At 42.0% G+C, this 21,172-nt stretch overlaps 1 protein-coding gene across 5 annotated transcripts in view; it reads left to right on the top strand.

Moving 5' to 3' along the window:
- LOC139406614 (ELAV-like protein 4) overlaps positions 1–20,531 on the top strand; it is an 85,463-nt gene extending 64,932 nt beyond the window's left edge. For 3 of the 5 annotated variants that reach the window (XM_071149393.1, XM_071149389.1, XM_071149391.1), the window contains exons 6-8: positions 34–259; positions 3,578–3,616; positions 16,549–17,459. In XM_071149393.1, coding sequence (XP_071005494.1) covers positions 34–259; positions 3,578–3,616; positions 16,549–16,876 — 593 coding nt within the window. In that variant the 3' untranslated portion in view covers positions 16,877–17,459. Of the gene's footprint in view, positions 1–33; positions 260–3,577; positions 3,617–16,548 lie in introns of all 5 variants that reach the window. The other 2 variants (XM_071149392.1, XM_071149390.1) reach the window with 2 other exon arrangements.
- The last annotated feature ends 641 nt before the right edge of the window (positions 20,532–21,172 follow it).

A 21,172-nucleotide genomic window follows, 5' to 3' on the forward strand; every position in this document is an offset into this window, starting at 1 on the left:
GCCCCTCCTGTTTGTGATGTGTTGGCCCCACAGGTGGTTCGCGGGGTGTGGGATTCATTCGCTTTGATAAGAGGATAGAGGCTGAGGAGGCCATCAAGGGGCTGAATGGGCAGAAACCCTCTGGAGCTGCCGAGCCCATCACCGTCAAGTTCGCCAACAACCCCAGCCAGAAGACCAGCCAAGCCCTTCTGTCCCAGCTGTACCAGTCACCCAACCGCCGGTACCCAGGCCCCCTCCACCACCAGGCCCAAAGGTTCAGGTAAACACCTGGGGCTCACAACAAGGGTCGGGAGGTCATGGTCAGGTTCAGCCATTGGGTTATTGGTTCAGAGAGAATATAATATGTACTGTAAAGTTGAGTATGGGATTTTTATGACTAATTGCAACGATCAACAATCTTTTGAGTCATCAATCACCAATGTGATCTCTGATTCTTGGTGCATTCAAACAAGAATGCATTTCTGTTCCAAAAGAGTGGTTTTCCTGACGCTCCACACATATCAGAGTAGAACTGTTCACAAGAGACAGTGGGGTTCTGTCGTTCACAATGTCTCCATCACATCACCTCATCAGATCACTCTCCTTATTCCATAATGAAACAAACGGTTATCCCCTCTTACCATCCACGGTTCATTCCCAAATAAAATATGCCCCATGATACTCATGATAATCACAATGAGAAATTCAAATTATGACCTGAACGAAAAATGTATTTCAGATTTTGGCCCAGATTACAGAAAAGTAAGACCAACAAAGTTAGGAATAACAACAATTTTTGGTTCTGCCGATTCCTCGGTCTGAGCACTCTTAGGCGATCAAGAGCCATCTAGCTGCCTGTAATACACAAAGACCTCACTATTACAACCAACAGCCACAGGACTAAACCTAACCCACAACCTCAGAAAGTGCATCACCTATCCTGTCAAAGTCGGCCATTTTCCACCATTAAATGTAAGGCCTGTTTTTCTGGTCCTCCTCTAAAGATGCAAACAAAAGAAAAGAAAAACAGTAGGTTTCAGTTATTACTGATTCTCCACATTAATAATTACAGTAATAAGTAAATTATGCTTATTATATCTAAGGTATGAGCAGGTTTTAACTGAACTAAATGGACCTTTCTCATTTACATGCATTGAGAGGCAGCACAAAGGCCCTATTGTGTGCTGAGGGCTTGGAGAGGCAGTGTGAAAAGCTGGCATCCAAGGCAGGTTGGTTTTTGCAGCAGCAGCCCAGCAGATGTCTCCAGCACAGCGTCCTGAAGCGCCTCCTTAGAGCTTCCAGTCCAATTGACTCATTTACCCACAAAGCAGATTGCTCAGTCCCAGCCCACATAATGGCCTAATTGCTGCCTTAATGAGTCAACATATTTTTGTGCTTTGTTTAGATTTTTTTTGTCAGGTTCACAGACGGCATCTCTGCCCACTGATGACCTGTAGCACAGACAGACTGTGTGTTTTGAAGGGGAGAAGTACTTTAGAATGGCCCCAAGTTCCCAACCCTTCCATTAGGCTGAAGGGCTTAATAAGACATGAGACAGTGCAGACCCATGTGACACATGAAGGTCATTGAGTGGCCAAGCAGGCTGCATCCAAAAAGCCTCTGATTTATGTGGCTGAGGGGCTTCCATCCTTGGCCCACTGAGCACAGTGACTATCCGTCTGCATGACCAGCCTGATTGTTCCTCCCAGCCAGCTAGCAGCACTGACTAAAACCCAAATCACACGGAGAGACGCCGTCAACGGCGTCCAAATTTGCACACAAGAGTAGAGCGCGTCGGGACTCCCGAGTGGCGGTCTAGGGCACTGCATCGCAGTGCAAGCTGTGTCACTACAGATCCTGGTTCGGACAATTGGCCCAGCGTCGTCCGGGTTAGGGGAGGGTTTGGCCCGGCTGGGATGTCCTTGACCCATCACGCTCTAGCAACTCCTGTGGCGGGCCGGGCGCATTCCGACACATTGGTGCGGCCATCGCCTCTCCTGAGTCCGTACGGGAGTTGCAGCGATGGGACAAGACTAACTACCAATTGGATATCACGAAATTGGGAAGAAAAGGGGGTTAAACATAGATTTTTTTTAAAGAGTGAAGAGTGTCAATTCACATTCAGTGCAGAGCGTATGCCAACTTAATTGTCATAAGAATCCATAATAAACAGTTTATTTATTAAGTTCGCTATGTAGCCCTTGTGAATTATTGTTGTGTTCCTTTAACTCACCTTATATGTCCTACGGAGCCACTGTACCTGCCTGCTCTAAACAATTGTTATGTTAGCTCACAAATGTTTGTGAGGAGAGTTGTAGAGAACAAACCTGAGCAGTGTATAAAGTATTTAGCTAGTCTCGTTCTTTCCACTAACAGTATTCTCTTTTGAAATCGGAGTTCCTGGAGTTTCCTAGCCGTAGCCTGCCTAGTCTATATGCCTGTGATCGAAATCAACACATCTAGGCATAACATTATGTTTTTCAAATATGTATTATTGGCACTGGCAGTATTATTATCAACAATAAATAGACCCGTTTTATCTTTACATGTCACAATTCCAGACATAACAATGCCTACTTTCTGGCAATTTATCCGATCATTTTTACCAGCGTTGCTTTGCGTAGCTGCGTAGACACGAGAAAAATAGACCTGCTTTCTAATTTGACGCTCTATGATGCTATTGACGCTCACACGCGGACCTCCTGTTTTCTATCCTTCACTACCGTCCATTCTAATTCCAGCATGTTCACGTGCATAAAAAAAATAAACGTTTAGTTTGATTTGGGCTTAACACACACCATCCCATATGAAATGTTATACCCTTTCCACATGGAAAGGCGTCAACAGGAAACAAAATGTTTTGCTCAGTTACTGTTACTTTTGGTCAGTTATTGTTTTACTATGCAACTTTATTCCTGTCATCTTCCTGTCTTAAAACCTTTACTATCTCTCACAAAATGACCATTACACTGACAGAACTCTGGAGAAGGGGGCATGTCTTGATTTTTGAATTATTATTGTAGGCTTCTATTTAGTACTATAATATATGTTCAATTTGTCTCACAACCTTCTTGAAAATTACAAACATAATGGCAAAGTACCTTAAGGCCAAATGGAATAATAATGAAAAGAATCATTCTTTCATTACGCTGTCTAGACTCAGGATCGACATTGAATTGAATGAGAAAGACAAGATTTCTAAATTTTCTTTGACGTAAGTACTATGGCTTAACTCACAATTATAAATCACTTATCAATTATTTGACCTCAACACAACAGCAGAGATGTACAGTGGAACCACTCTGAAAGCCACATGCAGCATAAGAATGTGTGGAGTGTGAAAATGGGTCTCATTGTGCTGGCTGATTGGGCGTCAGAGTGACCTCTTGTGATAGCGCTGTACAGTACTATTGCTAGCTAGCCTGCTACTTAGTTACTGTGTGAATGACACCAACCCTGACTGGTGTGGCTCCTCAGTGTAATGGCCCATCTCTGGATGGCTTTCTTCTTTGATTGAGGCAGGGATGTAGCATTAGTTCCATTGAGTGAGTCGACCATCTGCCTGGCATTAACCCCAGAACCCTCCTTCTCTTTACAGGCTGGACAATTTGCTTAATATGGCCTATGGCGTAAAGAGGTAATTAAAACTTCACTGAATGCCAGATGTCCATGTTGACAAAATTATTTATCTCTTGTTTTCTTCATTTTTGGAAGTCACTTGCATTCGATTCAGTTCAAGGTTATTCTGCGCTGATGTTTTTGGTTTTCTTTAGCCTTGTTTCATTTGAATCCACCAACCACTAGTCCAAAAGGAAAACAATGCTATTTTGTTTTCTAATGTTCAGTTTGCTTTGTATGATGATTGCTGACTTTTACGTTTCGATGCTTTGGATAGTTTATGTGTATATTTCTGTTCTCTTGTTTTCAGGTGTTGTTTTCTACCAGATTCAGGTACTCTAGCCTAACCTCTGTCCAGATCTATATGTTACATTGGGATCAAGCTCAGTTTAGAATCACCTAATTTTAAAGGTGTGGATCAGATTCACAGTATCAAACCAACCAATTCAATAGGATTTTGCCACCATTTTTGTAATAATACTTGTATTAGTATTACAATAGGTTATAACATCAGGCACAAGTAGTGATGTGTGTTGATTTTAAGGGGTCAGGGGTCAGTAGGGGGCAAGGCTAGAGACACCTGGATCCCTGCAGGAAACGCTGTTTCACTGAAGCCAGTTCGACTTCTGATCACCTCCTTTTGCTCATATCTTTTGCTTTTGCTACTGTTGATGTTACATAAAGTGAAGCGGCTCTGAGACATGATATCAGCTGATGACATTTTGTTGCATGTTACAGTAATCAGTGAGTTCCTTTGAAAAGGCTGTGATCCCAGATGTAGCATGAAAAAAAGCAGCATTTTCTTTTTTCCATTTTTAAATGGAATGATTAAAAGGCTTGTTCTGTGATGAGGGCCAATCCCCTGAATTCCTCGGTTTCCATAATAGTGATAAGCATTCATTTCTACTCGGCAGAATCAGGGAGCGAAGGCTCAATTTTAACAGTGACAGAATGATGCATGATAAATCATCTTTAACACCTAGCTCTCCGTCAATGTCCCAGGCAGCAACTCATCTGTCTAGCATTCCTTGGGCGACGCAGCACTATTTGTACGGGGGCAGGAAACAATTAATTCAGTTGAAGGGGGTGCAAATTATCTGACCAAGAAAATTACCACAAAAATAAGAGAAAACATTTATGATATTTACTAATATGCTGCAGTGCCTGCTGGTTCAACAACACAGCACAAAGGCAAAAACTATTGAAAATGTACAAACTGTCAAAGCAGTAGTGTTTGGAATACAGAAATCCAACAAGCCATGCCTTGAGAATAGCCTCTTGCCTGCTAAGCACATGGTTTGAAGTGGTGATTAATAAACAAAGGCAAGTGTAGTAGTAGTAGTAGTCAGTGTATTTTAGAAGTGAACAGTACAAGGTGGAGGTGGGAGCTAGGGGAGGGTGGGATCACTGCAGGTCAGCCTCCTTGTTGCTATGCAACTCCTCTATAGAAGATCAACACAGTGTGTTTGTATTTGCCCTGGTAGACACTACTGTAGTCTCCTCTGTGGCTCTGTTAGACAGCCTGCTTGTCTCTCACCCTCACACACACCTGCATTAACATCCAAATGACCATGAAGGTGTTATTTCTCCCAGACAAAGAAATCTGAATAGAATGTGTTAAAAAAGGCCTTGAAGTGACTAGAAGTTCCCTTTCAGTCTGTCACTCGGTATTACATACTATGTGGAATCAACGATCAATCAAATTCACCTGAAGAAAACAGAAATTATGCCCAACGAGCCAATGGATGTTGAGCCCACCCATGGAAACCCCACCTTCCTGGCTATAATACCAGGGCTCGCATTCATTTCCTAATTTTTTTCCTCTTCAGCTTACAAACTTTTCAAGCACATGAAGACTACGAGATTCGGCTCTGACTTAGGTGTCTGTTAGTGGGGAGAGAGTAATCGTCCCAATAGATGTTGCAAGTCCTGAGTCTTGGTTTTTCTGTTTACTAAAAGCGGACTACTTTCTGCTCTGCTTGTGTAGCTAATGCTTCCTTGCTTGGGTAAGATGGCCGTTGGTGAGAGTACATTCAAAAAGGCTAACCATCCGAGTTTGGACCTGATCTTTCTGTAGGGCATGTGGTTTCACAATGAAAATGAAAGATACTCACGAGTGCTGTCCTGTTTGCCTGGGGTGAAAACACGCTCAGGAGGCTTTGGCTCGGATCAGTTCATGTGACTATTGTCTCCGGCTGGGTTCAACTTCCATTGGCCGTCGAGCTGACTTTGTGAGAAAAATTGGGGCTGCTGGCGAAGGGTCTGCTGGTGAAGCGATCTCTGGAATGTGGTTGTCTGAGGTCAGGAGAGAGTAGCAGCGGTGGTCTGAGTTTACTGGGGTGACATTTAAGCCGAGTTAGGCTCATTCCTGATTCTCTGGCAGTGGTCAGAGTCCAGATTCCGGGGATGATATACTATCCCTGGTTGGCTCTGGAGGGTTTTCAGAGTGCAAGCCATTGGATTCGGCGGGGAGAGTGAACCATTGGTGGTTAATGCACCTTTGATGTAGATGTGTCGTAGAGTGGCAAATCACCTGGGGGTGGATTTGCCATCTTCTCCCCCGCACCAGAGTTCCTCCAGGTTTGGGGGGAGGTATTTACTTCCTGTCCCTGCAGCGGTGAAGTGTTGCTTACCCCTGTTTAAAGATTTTGCCGATGATTTAAAGGCGACCTGGGATTCCCCTCATTCAGCCAGACTGGTGCTACCAAGTTATTGTGAGTTAAGAAATGTAGAGGGTATGGAGGAGGCGGGTCTCGTTTGAACACCACCAATGGATTGAAAGCTGGCGAGTTACTTAGCTCCAGAGGCTAACAAGGGGGAAAATCCTAGCAGGTGCTTCCGAATTAACAGCGCCAGTTCTCAGCGGATGAGCTGGACAAAGTGTCCCAGGCTGAGGGTGTAGCAGCCCGGTCTTTGAATGTGGTCACAAGGCTTTGCATCCTCCTCCTTTTCGTGGCGTCATTACGTCAATGGTCCCCAAAGTTCTAGTGCCTGTCTTGAGGCGCTAGAACCTTGTTCAAAGCAGGCTTTTCGGCTGGTCCCTGTGTAAGAAGTACAGAGTGGTTGGTACAGCCAGTACTTTTTAGTTCCCAAGAGCAATGGAACATGGCGTCCCATCCTGGACAAGGTTTCATGCTCACACTTCGCAGTCGGCGCATCCCTGCGATTGGTTCACGTCCATAGATCTGAAGTAGAGGTTGACCGATTATGATTTTTCAACGCCAATACCGATTATTGGAGGACCAAAAAAAGCCGATACCGATTAATTGGCCGATTTTTTAAGTTTATTTGTAATAGTGACAATTACAACAATACTGAATGAACACTTATTTTAACTTAAGATAATACATCAATAAAATCACATTTAGCCTCAAATAAATAATGAAACATGTTCAATTTGGTTTAAATAATGCAAAAACAAAGTGTTGGAGAAGAAAGTAAAAGTGCAATATGTGCCATGTAAGAAAGCTAACGTCTAAGTTCCTTTCTCAGAACATGAGAACATATGAAAGCTGGTGGTTCCTTTTAACATGAGTTTTCAATATTCCCAGGTAAGACGTTTTAGGTTGTAGTTATTATAGGAATTATATGACAATTTCTCTCTATAGCATTTGTATATCATATACCTTTGATTATTGGATGTTCTTATAGGCACTTTAGTATTGCCAGTGTAACAGTATAGCTTCCGTCCCTCTCCTCGCCCCTACCTGGGCTCGAACCAGGAACACATCGACAACAGCCACCCTCGAAGCAGCGTTACCCATGCAGAGCAAGGGGAATAACTACTCCAAGTCTCAGAGCAAGTGACGTTTGAAACGCTATTAGTGCGCATCCCGCTAACTAGCCAGCCATTTCACATGGGTTACACCAGCCTAATCTCGGGAGTTGATGGGCTTGAAGCACAGCAAAGAGCTGCTTGGCAAAACGCACGGAAGTGCTGTTTGAATGAATGCTTACTAGCCTGCTGGTGCCTACCATCGCTCAGTCAGACTGCTCTATCAAATCATATAATTAATTATAACATAATAACACACAGAAATATGAGCCTTACGTCATTAATATGGTCGAATCCGAAAACTATCACATCGAAAACAAGACGTTTATTCTTTCAGTGAAATACGGAACCGTTCCATATTTTATCTAACGGGTGGCATCCATAAGTCTAAATATTCCTGTTACATTGCACAACCTTCAATGTTTTGTCATAATTACGTAAAATTCTGGCAAATTAGGTGGCCCAAACTGTTGCATATACCCTGACTGTGTGCAATAAACGCAAGAGAAGTGACACAATTTCACCTGGTTAATATTGCCTGCTAACCTGGATTTCTTTTAGCTAAATATGCAGGTTTAAAAATATATACTTCTGTGTATTGATTTTAAGAAAGGAATTGATGTTTATGGTTAGGTACACATTGGAGCAAGGACAGTCCTTTTTCGCGAATACGCACCGCATCGATTATATGCACACGCTAGATAAGCTAGTAATATCATCAACCATGTGTAGTTAACTAGTGATTATAATTGATTGATTGTTTTTTATAAGACAAGTTTAATGCTAGCTAGTAACTTACCTTGGCTTACTGCATTCGCGTAACAGGCAGGCTCCTCGTGGAGTGCAATGAGAGGCAGGTGGTTAGAGCGTTGGACTAGTTAACTGTAAGGTTGCAAGATTGAATCCCCGAGCTGACAAGGTAAAAATATGTCGTTCTGCCCCTGAACAAGGTAGTTAACCCACCGTTCCTAGGCCATCATTGAAAATAAGAATGTGTTCTTAACTGACTTGCCTAGTTAAATAAAGATTAAATAAAGGTGTTTTTAAAACATTTTGTAATTAAAAATAGGCCAAATCGTTGTCCAAAAATACCGATTTCCGATTGTTATGAAAACTTGAAATCGGCCCTAATTAATCGGCCATTCCGATTAATCGGTCAACCTCTAATCTGAAGGATGCATATTTTCATGTGGCTATACATCCTCTCCACAGAACGTTTCTGATGTTTAATTTCGAGGGTGTAGTCTAAGAGTTTCTGGTCCTGCCTTTTGTGCTCTCCCTATCACCCCACACCAATACTCTGAGCCCTTGTGGTGCCAGGGGATCAGAGTTTTGGCCTATCTGGACGATTGGCTGATCGTAGTGGAGTCGAGGGAATAGGTGGAGCTCCACACTGCCACACTGGTTTCCCATATTCAGTCTCTGGGGTTCATAGTGGATAACAAGAAAAGTTTTTGTCCCAACAGAAGAGGATCGCATTCCGGCTCTGTCTGGCACAGTTTCAGCTGGTGCAATCTGTGCCTTTTCGCTTGTGCCTGTGGTTATTGGGTCTGATGGCCTCTGTGATAGCTTTGGTGCCTCTGGGACTTCTGTTTATGTGTCTCTTTCAGAACTGGGTGATTGCTACGCGTCTGGACACATCTCGCCACATCGGTTTCTCAAGGTATTCCCGTCGTGCCTAAGGACATTGTGACTACTGTCACCCGTAACTACTGTTTGCAGTGGGTTCTCATCGGCTGGGTAGTGTCCCGCAGGGTGAACATGACAGACGCATCCTTACTGGGATGGGGAGGGCTGTGTGTGGGCTACTTGGAAAGCGGGATTTGGTTAACAGCGCAAAGGGCGCTACATATCAATTTACCAAGACCTACTGACTGTTTTGCTATTGCTGAGGCATTTCCTTCCGATGTTGGAGGGACAACATGTGTTGGTAAGGTTGGACATCAGGATGGCGCTGGCGTACATCAGCAGGCAGTGGGAACGTGGTCTCTCTCTTTGGCCATTATCTGTGACTGTTGCGGGTAAGGATGTCTGTGACTGTAGGTGCGGGTAAGGATGACTGAAACAGAGAATTTTACCGTTAACAGGTAATTTATTCCTTCACACAGTCATTTTGGGGAAAAGGGGCTGGATGGAACCAAAGCAAAGAAAGTTAAAGTTAAAGAGCCCCATCTCCTACCTATCCACAACTTACCTAACTAGCACCACCTGGCGCACTAACCAAAATACAGGGGATGGTCCGCCCAGGTCTTACCTAGTGTGCATAGACATAGTATATACTATGGGTATATGTATGCTCGCAGGCCTCTTGCCTAAGCACTCCCAAGGTTCCTTCCCCTTCCCCCCGGGAACAAATGGAAGAATAATACAAAACAATTTCAATAATCAATAACACTGCATCCTATTGACACCCACATACCTCAGAAGTAGCGGCTACAAAATGCTTAACAAAACCTGTCTCTGAGCAACAACCAACACAGGACATCCAAGAAGCTCTATCTGCGCAACATCCAACACAGGACATACCAAGAAGCTCTCTCTGAGCAAAAACACAGGCTTTTAAACAGCTGGAGAAGGAGTCATAATTGCAGACAGCTGTACGAGAGGGCGGGGTCAGAGGGCGGGGTCCCCTGACGAGAGGGCGGGGTCAACTCCAATCTGCAATGTGGCCGACCAATCAGCTGCTTGGGGGAATCCAGGAAGCCATTTCCTGAAATACATACACATACATACAAACCCACAACAACACAGAAACTGGGGAACGTAACACGCCCACCCCAAAACCTGCAAACTGTAAGTTTGCAAACCCAACACGCATCCCCAGTTACTAAACCCGTGATAGAGCGTCAGCAACCACATTCGGGAAGACCAGTACAGGCAAGGCACTGGAGCCCACATATACCTCAAAGAACTGTAAGGCTAGCAATAAAGCCAGCGTCTCTTGTTCAATAGTGGAGTACCTTGACGGACACGAGTTGAACTTACGGGAGAAGAAACTGACAGGCCGATCCATTCCCTCTTCATCTTCCTGCAAGAGAACCACACCCACCCCACTATACTAGCATCTACAGTGCCTTTCGAAAGTATTCGGCCCCCTTGAACTTTGCGACCTTTTGCCACATTTCAGGATACAAACATAAAGATATAAAACTGTATTTTTTGTGAAGAATCAACAACAAGTGGGACACAATCATGAAGTGGAACGACAATAATTGGATATTTCAAACTTTTTTAACAAATCAAAAACTGAAAAATTGGGCGTGCAAAATTATTCAGCCCCCTTAAGTTAATACTTTGCAGCGCCACCTTTTGCTGCAATTACAGCTGTAAGTCGCTTGGGGTATGTCTCTATCAGTTTTGCACATCGAGAGACTGACATTTTTTCCCATTCCTCCTTGCAAAACAGCTCGAGCTCAGTGAGGTTGGATGGAGAGCATTTGTGAACAGCAGTTTTCAGTTCTTTCCACAGATTCTCGATTGGATTCAGGTCTGGACTTTGACTTGGCCATTCTAACACCTGGATATGTTTATTTTTGAACCATTCCATTGTAGATTTTGCTTTATGTTTTGGATCATTGTCTTGTTGGAAGACAAATCTCCGTCCCAGTCTCAGGTCTTTTGCAGACTCCATCAGGTTTTCTTCCAGAATGGTCCTGTATTTGGCTCCATCCATCTTCCCATCAATTTTAACCATCTTCCCTGTCCCTGCTGAAGAAAAGCAGGCCCAAACCATGATGCTGCCACCACCATGTTTGACAGTGGGGATGGTGTGTTCAGCTGTGTTGCTTTTACGCCAAACATAACGTTTTGCATTGTTGCCAAAAAGTTCAATTTTGGTTTCATCTGACCAGAGCACCTTCTTCCACATGTTTGGTGTGTCTCCCAGGTGGCTTGTGGCAAACTTTAAACAACACTTTTTATGGATATCTTTAAGAAATGGCTTTCTTCTTGCCAATCGTCCATAAAGGCCAGATTTGTGCAATATACGACTGATTGTTGTCCTATGGACAGAGTCTCCCACCTCAGCTGTAGATCTCTGCAGTTCATCCAGAGTGATCAAGGGCCTCTTGGCTGCATCTCTGATCAGTCTTCTCCTTGTATGAGCTGAAAGTTTAGAGGGACGGCCAGGTCTTGGTAGATTTGCAGTGGTCTGATACTCCTTCCATTTCAATATTATCGCTTGCACAGTGCTCCTTGGGATGTTTAAAGCTTGGGAAATCTTTTTGTATCCAAATCCGGCTTTAAACTTCTTCACAACAGTATCTCGGACCTGCCTGGTGTTTTCCTTGTTCTTCATGATGCTCTCTGCGCTTTTAACGGACCTCTGAGACTATCACAGTGCAGGTGCATTTATACGGAGACTTGATTACACACAGGTGGATTGTATTTATCATCATTAGTCATTTAGGTCAACATTGGATCATTCAGAGATCCTCACTGAACTTCTGGAGAGAGTTTGCTGCACTGAAAGTAAAGGGGCTGAATAATTTTGCACGCCCAATTTTTCAGTTTTTGATTTGTTAAAAAAGTTTGAAATATCCAATAAATGTCGTTCCACTTCATGATTGTGTCCCACTTGTTGTTGATTCTTCACACAAAAAATACAGTTTTATATCTTTATGTTTGAAGCCTGAAATGTGGCAAAAGGTCGCAAAGTTCAAGGGGGCCGAATACTTTCGCAAGGCACTGTATGTCCAATTTATAAGGTTTGTCAAAGTTGGAGTCAGCAAGCACTGGGACACTACAAAGTAGCGCTTTGTCAGACTCAAAAGCATAGTTACAGTCCTGGGACCACTTATATGGTACTTTGGGACTAAGCAGAGATGTAACGGGAGCTACTACATTCTTACAGAATGTACGATAGTACCCTACCATCCCCAGGAATCTGCTCAACTGGCGGCGAGTCGTGGGTGTAGGAGAAGTAACAATTGCTTCCAGTTTGCCAGTTACTGGGCGCACTTTACCTCATCCCACCTGCTTCCCTAAGTAAGTCACAGTAGCCTTCCCAAACTCACACTTGGCCAAATTTAGGGTTAAATAAGCATTCTCCAACCGCTGAAACACACTTTTCAAGGTGGCGAGATGATCGGACCAAGTAGACGAATGAATCACAACATCGTCAAGGTAAGCAGTAGAATTTGGCACATCCGCAAACACAATGTTAACTAGGAGTTGAAAAGTAGCAGGTGCATTACACATTCCAAAGGGCATCACTGTGTATTGTACGAAGTTATCAGGCGTAACGAAAGGCGAGATGTCAGAAGCTCGAGAGGTCAGATGCACCTGCCAATAACCTTTTAGCAAATCTGACTTACTAACGTAAGCAGCAGAGCCAATTCTATCAATGCAGTCATCTAAGTGAGGTAGAGGAAAATATTCAGTCTTTGTAACTGCATTTACGCGATGATAGTCCATACATAAGCAGGAACAAGAATACATGGGGAACTCCAGGAGCTGTTACTGGGTTTTGTCATGTCATTCTGTAATAAATAAGATACCTCACTTTTCATTACTTTCCTTTTCTTCACATTAGCCCAGTACGGATGCTGACGTATAGGAGCAGCGTTCCCCACGTCCACGTCATGTTCCAAGATGGACGTGCGACTTGGAACTTCATGAAACACATTGAGAAAACTATTTATCAATAGGATAACATCATTAGTTTGATCGTTATCCAAATGTTCCATTTGAGAGGGTAACTTTTCCCTGAATTACATAAGCGTTCACACTGCTGTAACGTATGGCGTAACTCCAACCCGTCCTCCTTATCCTGTTCTGTTTACATGACACACATGGGAAGAATCCCTACGGTCTTTATCACATAATTGGTATCACTGAGTTTATTTTCCACAAGATATGGCCCAGAAAAACGTGCCGACAGAGATGAGCCAGGGATTGGCAACAAAACTAAGACTTGATCCCCTGGTTCCAAAGAATGGCCAACAGCCTCTTTGTCATAATGTCATTTCATGCGCTTTTGAGATGAGGAGACAGACTTTTGGGCTAACGCACATGCGGCGTGCAGCCTCTCCCGCATCTTACTGACATAATCCAACACATTTTTAGTGACGCTACTGGGTGGAGGAGATAGGATATGCTCCTTAAAAACTTTTTGCGGACTCTGTGGGGTGTGTCCAAACACAAGGTCCGCAGGGCTGAACCCTAAGGACTCTTGTTTTGTTTCCCTGATAGCAAATAGGACAAAGGGCATGCCCTCATCCCAATTGGTACTGGTATCCATGCAATACTTGCATAGCATCGCCTTTAGCATCTGATGCCAGCGTTCGAGGGCCCCTTGACTCTCCGGATGATACTGATGGGAAATACACAGTGTCTTTAACACATTTGAGAACAGTTATGACATAAAGTTGGTTCCCTGATCAGTTTTGATTACTTTAGGGAGTAAACATAGAGAAGAACTTCACTAGTGCCTTCACCACAGTCTTAGCCGTTATAGTACTGAGAGGGATAGCCTCTGGGTATCGAGTAGCACTGCACATTATTGTTAGTAAGAACTGGTTAACTGACCTGGTTTTCGGCAACGGGCCTACACAATCGATTATCACTCATTCAAACGGTTCCCCCACCACAGGAATCGGGCAGAGCGGCGCACGAGGAACTGTTTGAATCGCTTTCCCAGTGAGTTGACATACATGACATGTTTTACAAAATTGGATCAAGTCAGACTTCAAACCTGGCCAGAAAAAATGTCTAAGTACTCGGTTATAAGTCTTTGTGATCCCCAAATATCCGGACCACGCCTGGTTATTGGCGAGTGAGAGCATATTCTGTCAGAACGGTGTAGGAACAACCACTTGACACACTTCACTCCAGTCACTAACGGTGTCATAAGCTGCCCATTTATGCATCAAAACTCCTGCTTCCATAAAGTAGGCAGTCTCCTTAGTTTTAGCTTCCTCAGTGGAAATTACCGATGCAAAACACTTGCGAAGACTGGTGTCTCCTTTTTGACATTCAATCACCTTCTCGGGGGTGACAGACAAAAGAATGACATGTAATTGGGGCGCGATTTCGCTTCCCTTTGCCTTAGTTTTTACGGGGGTAAAAACTGTCGGCCTTGCAGAAGGAATACTCGGTGCATTGTCTTCTACCTCAACATTCTCAAAAATGGAACTAGACAAATCCACCACATCTCCCAGCTTGTGAGATTGTACCCTCGTTAACACACAAGCAGGGAAAACGTGGAAATGCTTGAACCAATTTATCATCTGCAGTTTTGATTTCTGGGTTGTCTACTACTTCTAACACAGGAGTGACGTTACCACCAGCAATATGGTTCCCTAGTAGTAATGTGACTCCTTTTACTGGCAGTGTAGACTCTACACCAACATGAAAACGTCCTGATACCAAGTCTGACACTAAGTGGACCCAGTGTAATGGTACAGGTACGTTTTTTGTCGCTATACCCTGTAGTATGACATGCGAGCCAAAATACGTTTTAGGAGACCAGGGTAAAGCATCATTGACTCTTCACTATTATTCTACAATGTAGAAAATAGTAAAAATAAAGAAAACCCCTGGAATGAGTAGTTGTGTCTAAACTTTTGACTTCTACTGTATTTTGGCATCGCGCCGTCATGGGGTTTGGGATCACTAAAGAGCGTTACTGAATTGAGGAAATGAATGCGGGCCCCTGTATTATAGCCAGGAAGGCGGGGTTTCTGAGGGCGGACTTGGCATCCATTGGCCAGTTGGGCATGATTTCAGTTTTCAGGTGAGTATGATTTGTTGTTGACTGCCCATAGGTATGTTATACCCCGTTCCCTCCTTCAGGGAACAGTGGTTATATTCATAACTGTATGTTTTAAGACCTCTAGTGAAGGGAAAATTTAAAAAAATATTCATTTCACACAGGGTGATGGATTTTAAAAATATATATATTATTTTACGTTTATTTAACTTGGCAGTTAAGAACAAATTCTTATTTACAAGATAATGACCGGCCAACACTGGGCCAATTGTGCGCCACCCTATGGGACAACCAATCACAGCCAGTTGTGATACAGCCTGGAATTGAACTAGGGTGTCTGTAGTGACACCTCAAGCACTGAGATGCAGTGCCTTAGACCGCTGCACCACTCAGGAGCCCAGTAGATAGAGTGACTGTAATGAGACACAAACAATAACCAAACAGAATATTGTGATGGCAAAGATGTTAAAGTTCATGTAGTACTGATTCTTGCCGATACAAGACTATGATCACTGTCATCCTCATCCACCCCAAAACATATGACTGCAGTGTTGGTGGATGGAATACACTTTGTTCGTATTGCTACTGGTACTGGGCTGTAAAGGGCTTCCATTTTCCATTTGGTTTTCTCCTTCCTGAATAAGGAGGAGGCTTCTCTGAGACAGCTGCAGTAAAGCGGAAATCTCTATTAAAGCATACCCAATAATGCTTATAGTCATTCCTACAGAATTAACCTTTTATACAATTTAACTTTTATTTAAAGTGGCAATTTCCTTTAAGCACAAAGGCAGTAAGTGAAGTCAACTGAGCATTCAAATCTCTGTATTTCAAAAAGGGAGAAGATTACAGGGCGAATAAGAGCAGATTTACTTGGTTGCATACTCAATATCTGATGAATTTAAAAATGTTTTAATTCAGCAAGTTCCTGCAATTTAGTTCCCAATAGAGGCACTCAGGGAGACAGAAGGAGAAAAGCTTCCCTTGTGCCTCTCTCCCTCGTATGCTGCTGCTGGAGACATTTCCCAGCAGGCCCCCGCAGAGCAGTCAGCCTTGAGAAGAAGCCGCTCAGTCAATAGCGAGGAGCGATATAGGGGAGATAGTCTAGCAGGAGGATACTGTACACAGACAGAGATACCCACAGTGCATTGTGCACTGGATAACACTGGTAATAATACATGTTGGATGGATAGGAAGGCTAGAGCTGTTGGTTGGCACTGTATGTACTGAGGGCTGGTTGGAGGTAGTTATAAAGACTTAAAACCAATACAGTAGATGCTTGGGATTGCAGAGTTTGGTTTCACTTTGGACACTTGGAGGGGAACTTGAGTGTATAGGGAAATGGCTTGTCCTACAAGCTCAGAGCTTGCAAATCCATGCACATGCAGTGGGTTTCCTATTTGTTTCACTTAACATTGTGCTCTTTATCTCCCTCCCTATCTCTCTCCCTGTCTATCTTGTGGTGCAGGTTTTCTCCCATCACCATTGACAGCATGACTAGCCTGGTGGGCATGAACATCCCTGGCCACACAGGCACTGGCTGGTGCATCTTTGTCTACAACCTGTCTCCAGACTCTGACGAGAGCGTCCTGTGGCAGCTGTTCGGGCCCTTCGGAGCGGTCAACAACGTCAAGGTCATCCGCGACTTCAACACCAACAAGTGCAAGGGCTTCGGCTTCGTCACCATGACGAACTACGACGAGGCGGCTATGGCCATCGCCAGTCTCAATGGGTACCGGTTGGGCGACCGCGTCTTGCAAGTCTCATTCAAGACCAACAAGACCCACAAGTCCTGAACCCCTCCTCACTCCAAATCCCCTGTCACCACCATCACCCTTATAGTCGCCCAACACAGCAACTCTCCAACAGGAACACAGCAAACAAACAAACAAAAAAGAACTAGAAACGGCTTATAATATAGCTTTGGACCTATAAGCCAATGTTGCCTAAGTATTACAAAATGAAAGATAAAAATATCCATAATTTGGGAATCCCTGTGATAATACAGGATTCCTGTTGTATATCCTTTCTGTTCTTGTGATTGTTAAATGATTTTCTCTTCTATGTAAACAGTAGCAAAACCAGTCCCCTTATTTCAAAGAAGAGAATATCCTTTTTAGATTGAACTTTCTTGTTCTTGATTCAGGATTTTTTTCTTTTTTAAATCCGGATCCACTGTCGTTAGAATTATGCCTCCCTGACAGAAGAAGGGAGGGGGCTCTTTTTTAAATTGGTGACCATTCATTCATTTTTTGTGTATATTAAAAACCCCTATAAATTCTAAGGGATTACACAATCCTGTTTTCTCTGATGCAGAAAAAAATGATTTAAAAAAAATGTTTTGTATTGCAAACAAAACATGTCTTTCCTCACTGGGGTTTGGGAGATTGGGAGAGGGAGGGGATGGGTTAGCTTTCCTGGTGACACGTTAAGTGATTTAAAAAACACAATTGCCAAAGAGAAAATCTCTTTGCTTGAAAATGCATTTAGAAAAATAAAAAATAAAGAGAAGAAAATCTATTTTTATAATATGATAATTAAAATAAGAATTATTGAAGAATTTTTACAAGAATCTGGATTTGAAAAAATAGAAAAATATTTTGACTGGCTAATTAGAGGGTGGGGGGAGGGATGTGCGCCACCTTGTCTTGTTCGTTCTGCAGTGGTACTTTTTAGGATCAAAGGTTGTTTGTTTTTAGGAGAAATTGATTGGCGATGATTTTGTAGATGGAAGGTTTTGTCAAGGGATGCAAATTGAGGCAGGTGATCTTCGTAATTTTTCATAGTGCGTAATTATTCAACAGCGATACCCAAAAGGGAAGGGAAAGAGGTCTTTCAAGGCCTAACCATCCTCACAGTCCAGAGCCCAAAGCAAGAAGCATTGTCCACTTGTTTTCTTTTTGTCAGTCTATGGGATATCAGTAATGACAATATACACATCTATCCATTTAGAAAACCTACATTATCTATTGATTTCTTTGCTATCATTTTGTGGAATTTGAAAAGAACGTCCTTTAGCGATCAACAGTAGGTGCTATATTACATGATTCACGTATCTTAAATATCCAAGTTTGTTGTTCTATGTGTTGTTTAGAGGAAAAAAATACTTTGATGCTGACATTGAATTGAGCTGCTGTTCTTTTTATTTTTATTGTTGGCCCCCATCTGGTTAGATTATTCCTTGCTGAAAAACCAGATGACGGACTTTGGGCCATGTAAGAATCACCTAAAACAGTTTTCTTTGGCTTGCTGACTTTTAGGTTACTTGCTGAGTGTGAAGCATTGTCAAAATTCTATAATAATTAGCTAGTTATGTTAGTCTAGATATTTGTTTCCTCAAAGGATCTATTACAACGGTGTCTTTATTTGTTGTGTACAAATAGATAATATATAGTCTACATTTGTTTTACAATATCTATATCTATATGAGTTGTCACTGTTTTTTGTTTTAGCTTGTCTTTTTCATATGACAACTTTATGAAGTGATGGTTCAGTTATTTAGAAAACTCGTGAGGAATCCTGTTTAATATGTTGTCATGTCGCTTGTGGGGGGAAAAAAAACGTTTTGGATTACATTTTTGTTAACTACCGCGGCAAAAGAAATTTAACAAAAGCTTATAAAATAACGTATTTATTAATTATTTATTGATTGTTTCATTGCTTCAACTATTTATTTATTTCTATTAATGATTTATTTATTTTGGTATTTATTTGTTCGGTCTGTGTATTTACGTGATTCTGGTACAGGGAGGGAGGACGTTTCTGAGCAAAAGGGAACCAAGCGACTAGGGGAGAGGCTCTTCCGTTAGTCCACTGCACTGAGAACTTTTAGTACGTTTGTGCTTTGTACCGATATATCAAAATTACAATATAAAAAATCCAAAAGTTGAAAACTAAAAAAAATGTCAAGAGGGTTGGTGACGCTCTTCCCTTATTACTAGAAACAGTTACTCGCTATGCATAACCTAGTTGATAGTTAAATTTGCTATTGCTTTTTTCTTGTCTTGTTAAACAAAATCTTTAAATCTTTTTCAATACAGTTTAGTCTTAATAGAATGTTATAACAGTTGTTCTGGTTCAATATAACCTGTGATCAGTTTGTGTCGTTTTAAAGCCACTCCGCACCCTCCCTCCACACTACCGCTTTGTGATGAAACTTTATGCAAAAATGTGGGTCTGAAGTATAGTTTTCAGTTTTCAAACATTTTATAACATCCAATTTTGGAAACTCGGGCACATGAATTTGATGAGCAAATAAATGTCCATTGTATTTGAGGGTCATTCATTGCACTTGAGTAATCAGTCAATTCACCTAAGAGTCAAACTTATTTTTAGAGAATCATCATGTTTGAAAGTTACATAAGAACATCTCTTTAAAGAGATCTTGAACATTGCACACTAACTGTACTTATGGCAGTTGTTGCAATTTAAAAAGACTGAAGGTATTTCATGGATTGTACCCATTCTATATTTTATATACTATAATATTATATATATTTTGAAAGGTAAAGGTCGGGAATGGTTCCAGAAGTACTGAATTGGATTTTGTTGAACCAGAAAACATGAGGTGTAGGGACATTATAAACACTTTGACATGCATATACATACTCTCTCATAACCACGTCTTAGGCAGCCCATCTGACATCATCCAACCACTATACGGTTCTGACCTCAGAACACCAACGGACCCCTTTTCATGCTCCAGAGCTGTTGGGAGCTTGAATTATGCAACAACCCCAGTAGAATGTCGTTCTGATGTGTGAACATATTTCCTATGTCTTTTAAACTCTTATGATGTGTGCCTGTGTTCTGTCTAGACCCTCTTGTGCGTCTGTGTGTTCATGCGTGTGAGTGTGTTTGTGAAAACGTTTGTGTGTGTGTGTGTGTGTGTGTGTGTGTGTGTGTGTGTGTGTGTGTGTGTGTGTGTGTGTGTGTGTGTGTGTGTGTTTGTAAGGGTGTTTGAAACATGGGGCTGTGTCACCTCGGTCTATGTCCAACCCCTATGGCTCACACCATCCCCTGTAGCGCCTTATAGTGGCAGCCTGCCAATAGGAAATCAACAGCCAGTAGTGTAGGAGGGAAGGTAAAGAGAGGAACAAGGCTCTTGTCATTTTTTATTTTCTCCTAAAATGTGTTTGTTTACTATCTGAAAATCTATTAACTATCTTTAAAGACAAAAAATAAGAAAAAAGTTCACAGGGCCTTACTGGTCCCTCTTACTTATGCTATCACTTATCGATTATTGATTATTGTTATTATTATTATTATTGCTGTTATTCTTAGTATTCTTAATCCAATTACTGCGATGAATGACTTCATGTTATCCTTGCTAGTTTAGGTAATTTCTGAAACTGGAAACAAAATAAAAATCTTGCTGTAAATGTTTTTTTTTTTTCTCATAAAACTGTTGTGTTTGAATTATTTGTACTTTTGAATGTTGGGACAATAAAATGAGGTGTTGAAGAACTTTGTTGTTTCTTCTCGTAAATGGCGTTATTACATTATCAATTGCACACTCACCTTTTAGAAGTAGAATAATGTACGATTAGAAGCTAGATCCTGCAGATCCAGAGTGATGTATCAGTAAAGCTTCACATAACTCCTGCCTTGGATATACAAAATATCTATTTCAATATAGATTTCATAGAGAATTATTCACGGCTCAATATAAAATGTCACTATCATAATTCATGACTGCTTCGTCTCTTTCTCAAACACTCGAAACCCTGGCATTTTGAATACCATGAAATACAGTATATTGATATAGTAATAAAATAAATTGATTAATTCAATGTCTGAGACAGTTATATAATACCCAGTCAGGTTGCACGTGGAGAAGTGCACTTGTGAGATAATAGTGCCCCCTGCATACCTGCTAAAGTATTTTAACATCAGAGATGATCACAATTGTAAATGAGTACTGGTTCTCAACTTGCCTACCTGGTTAAATAAAGGTGAAATAATAAATAAATAAAATCACAGCTCACATTGTTGACACTGATGTACAAACTGCAGAAATATAGCTCAACCTTCAGGGCTGGATAACCGATCGGGCTCCCAGATAGCATATGATAGTTAAATGTTTAGAATTG

This window comes from Oncorhynchus clarkii, chromosome 4 (genome assembly GCF_045791955.1).
Source record: "Oncorhynchus clarkii lewisi isolate Uvic-CL-2024 chromosome 4, UVic_Ocla_1.0, whole genome shotgun sequence".
NCBI classification, from domain to species: domain Eukaryota; kingdom Metazoa; phylum Chordata; class Actinopteri; order Salmoniformes; family Salmonidae; genus Oncorhynchus; species Oncorhynchus clarkii.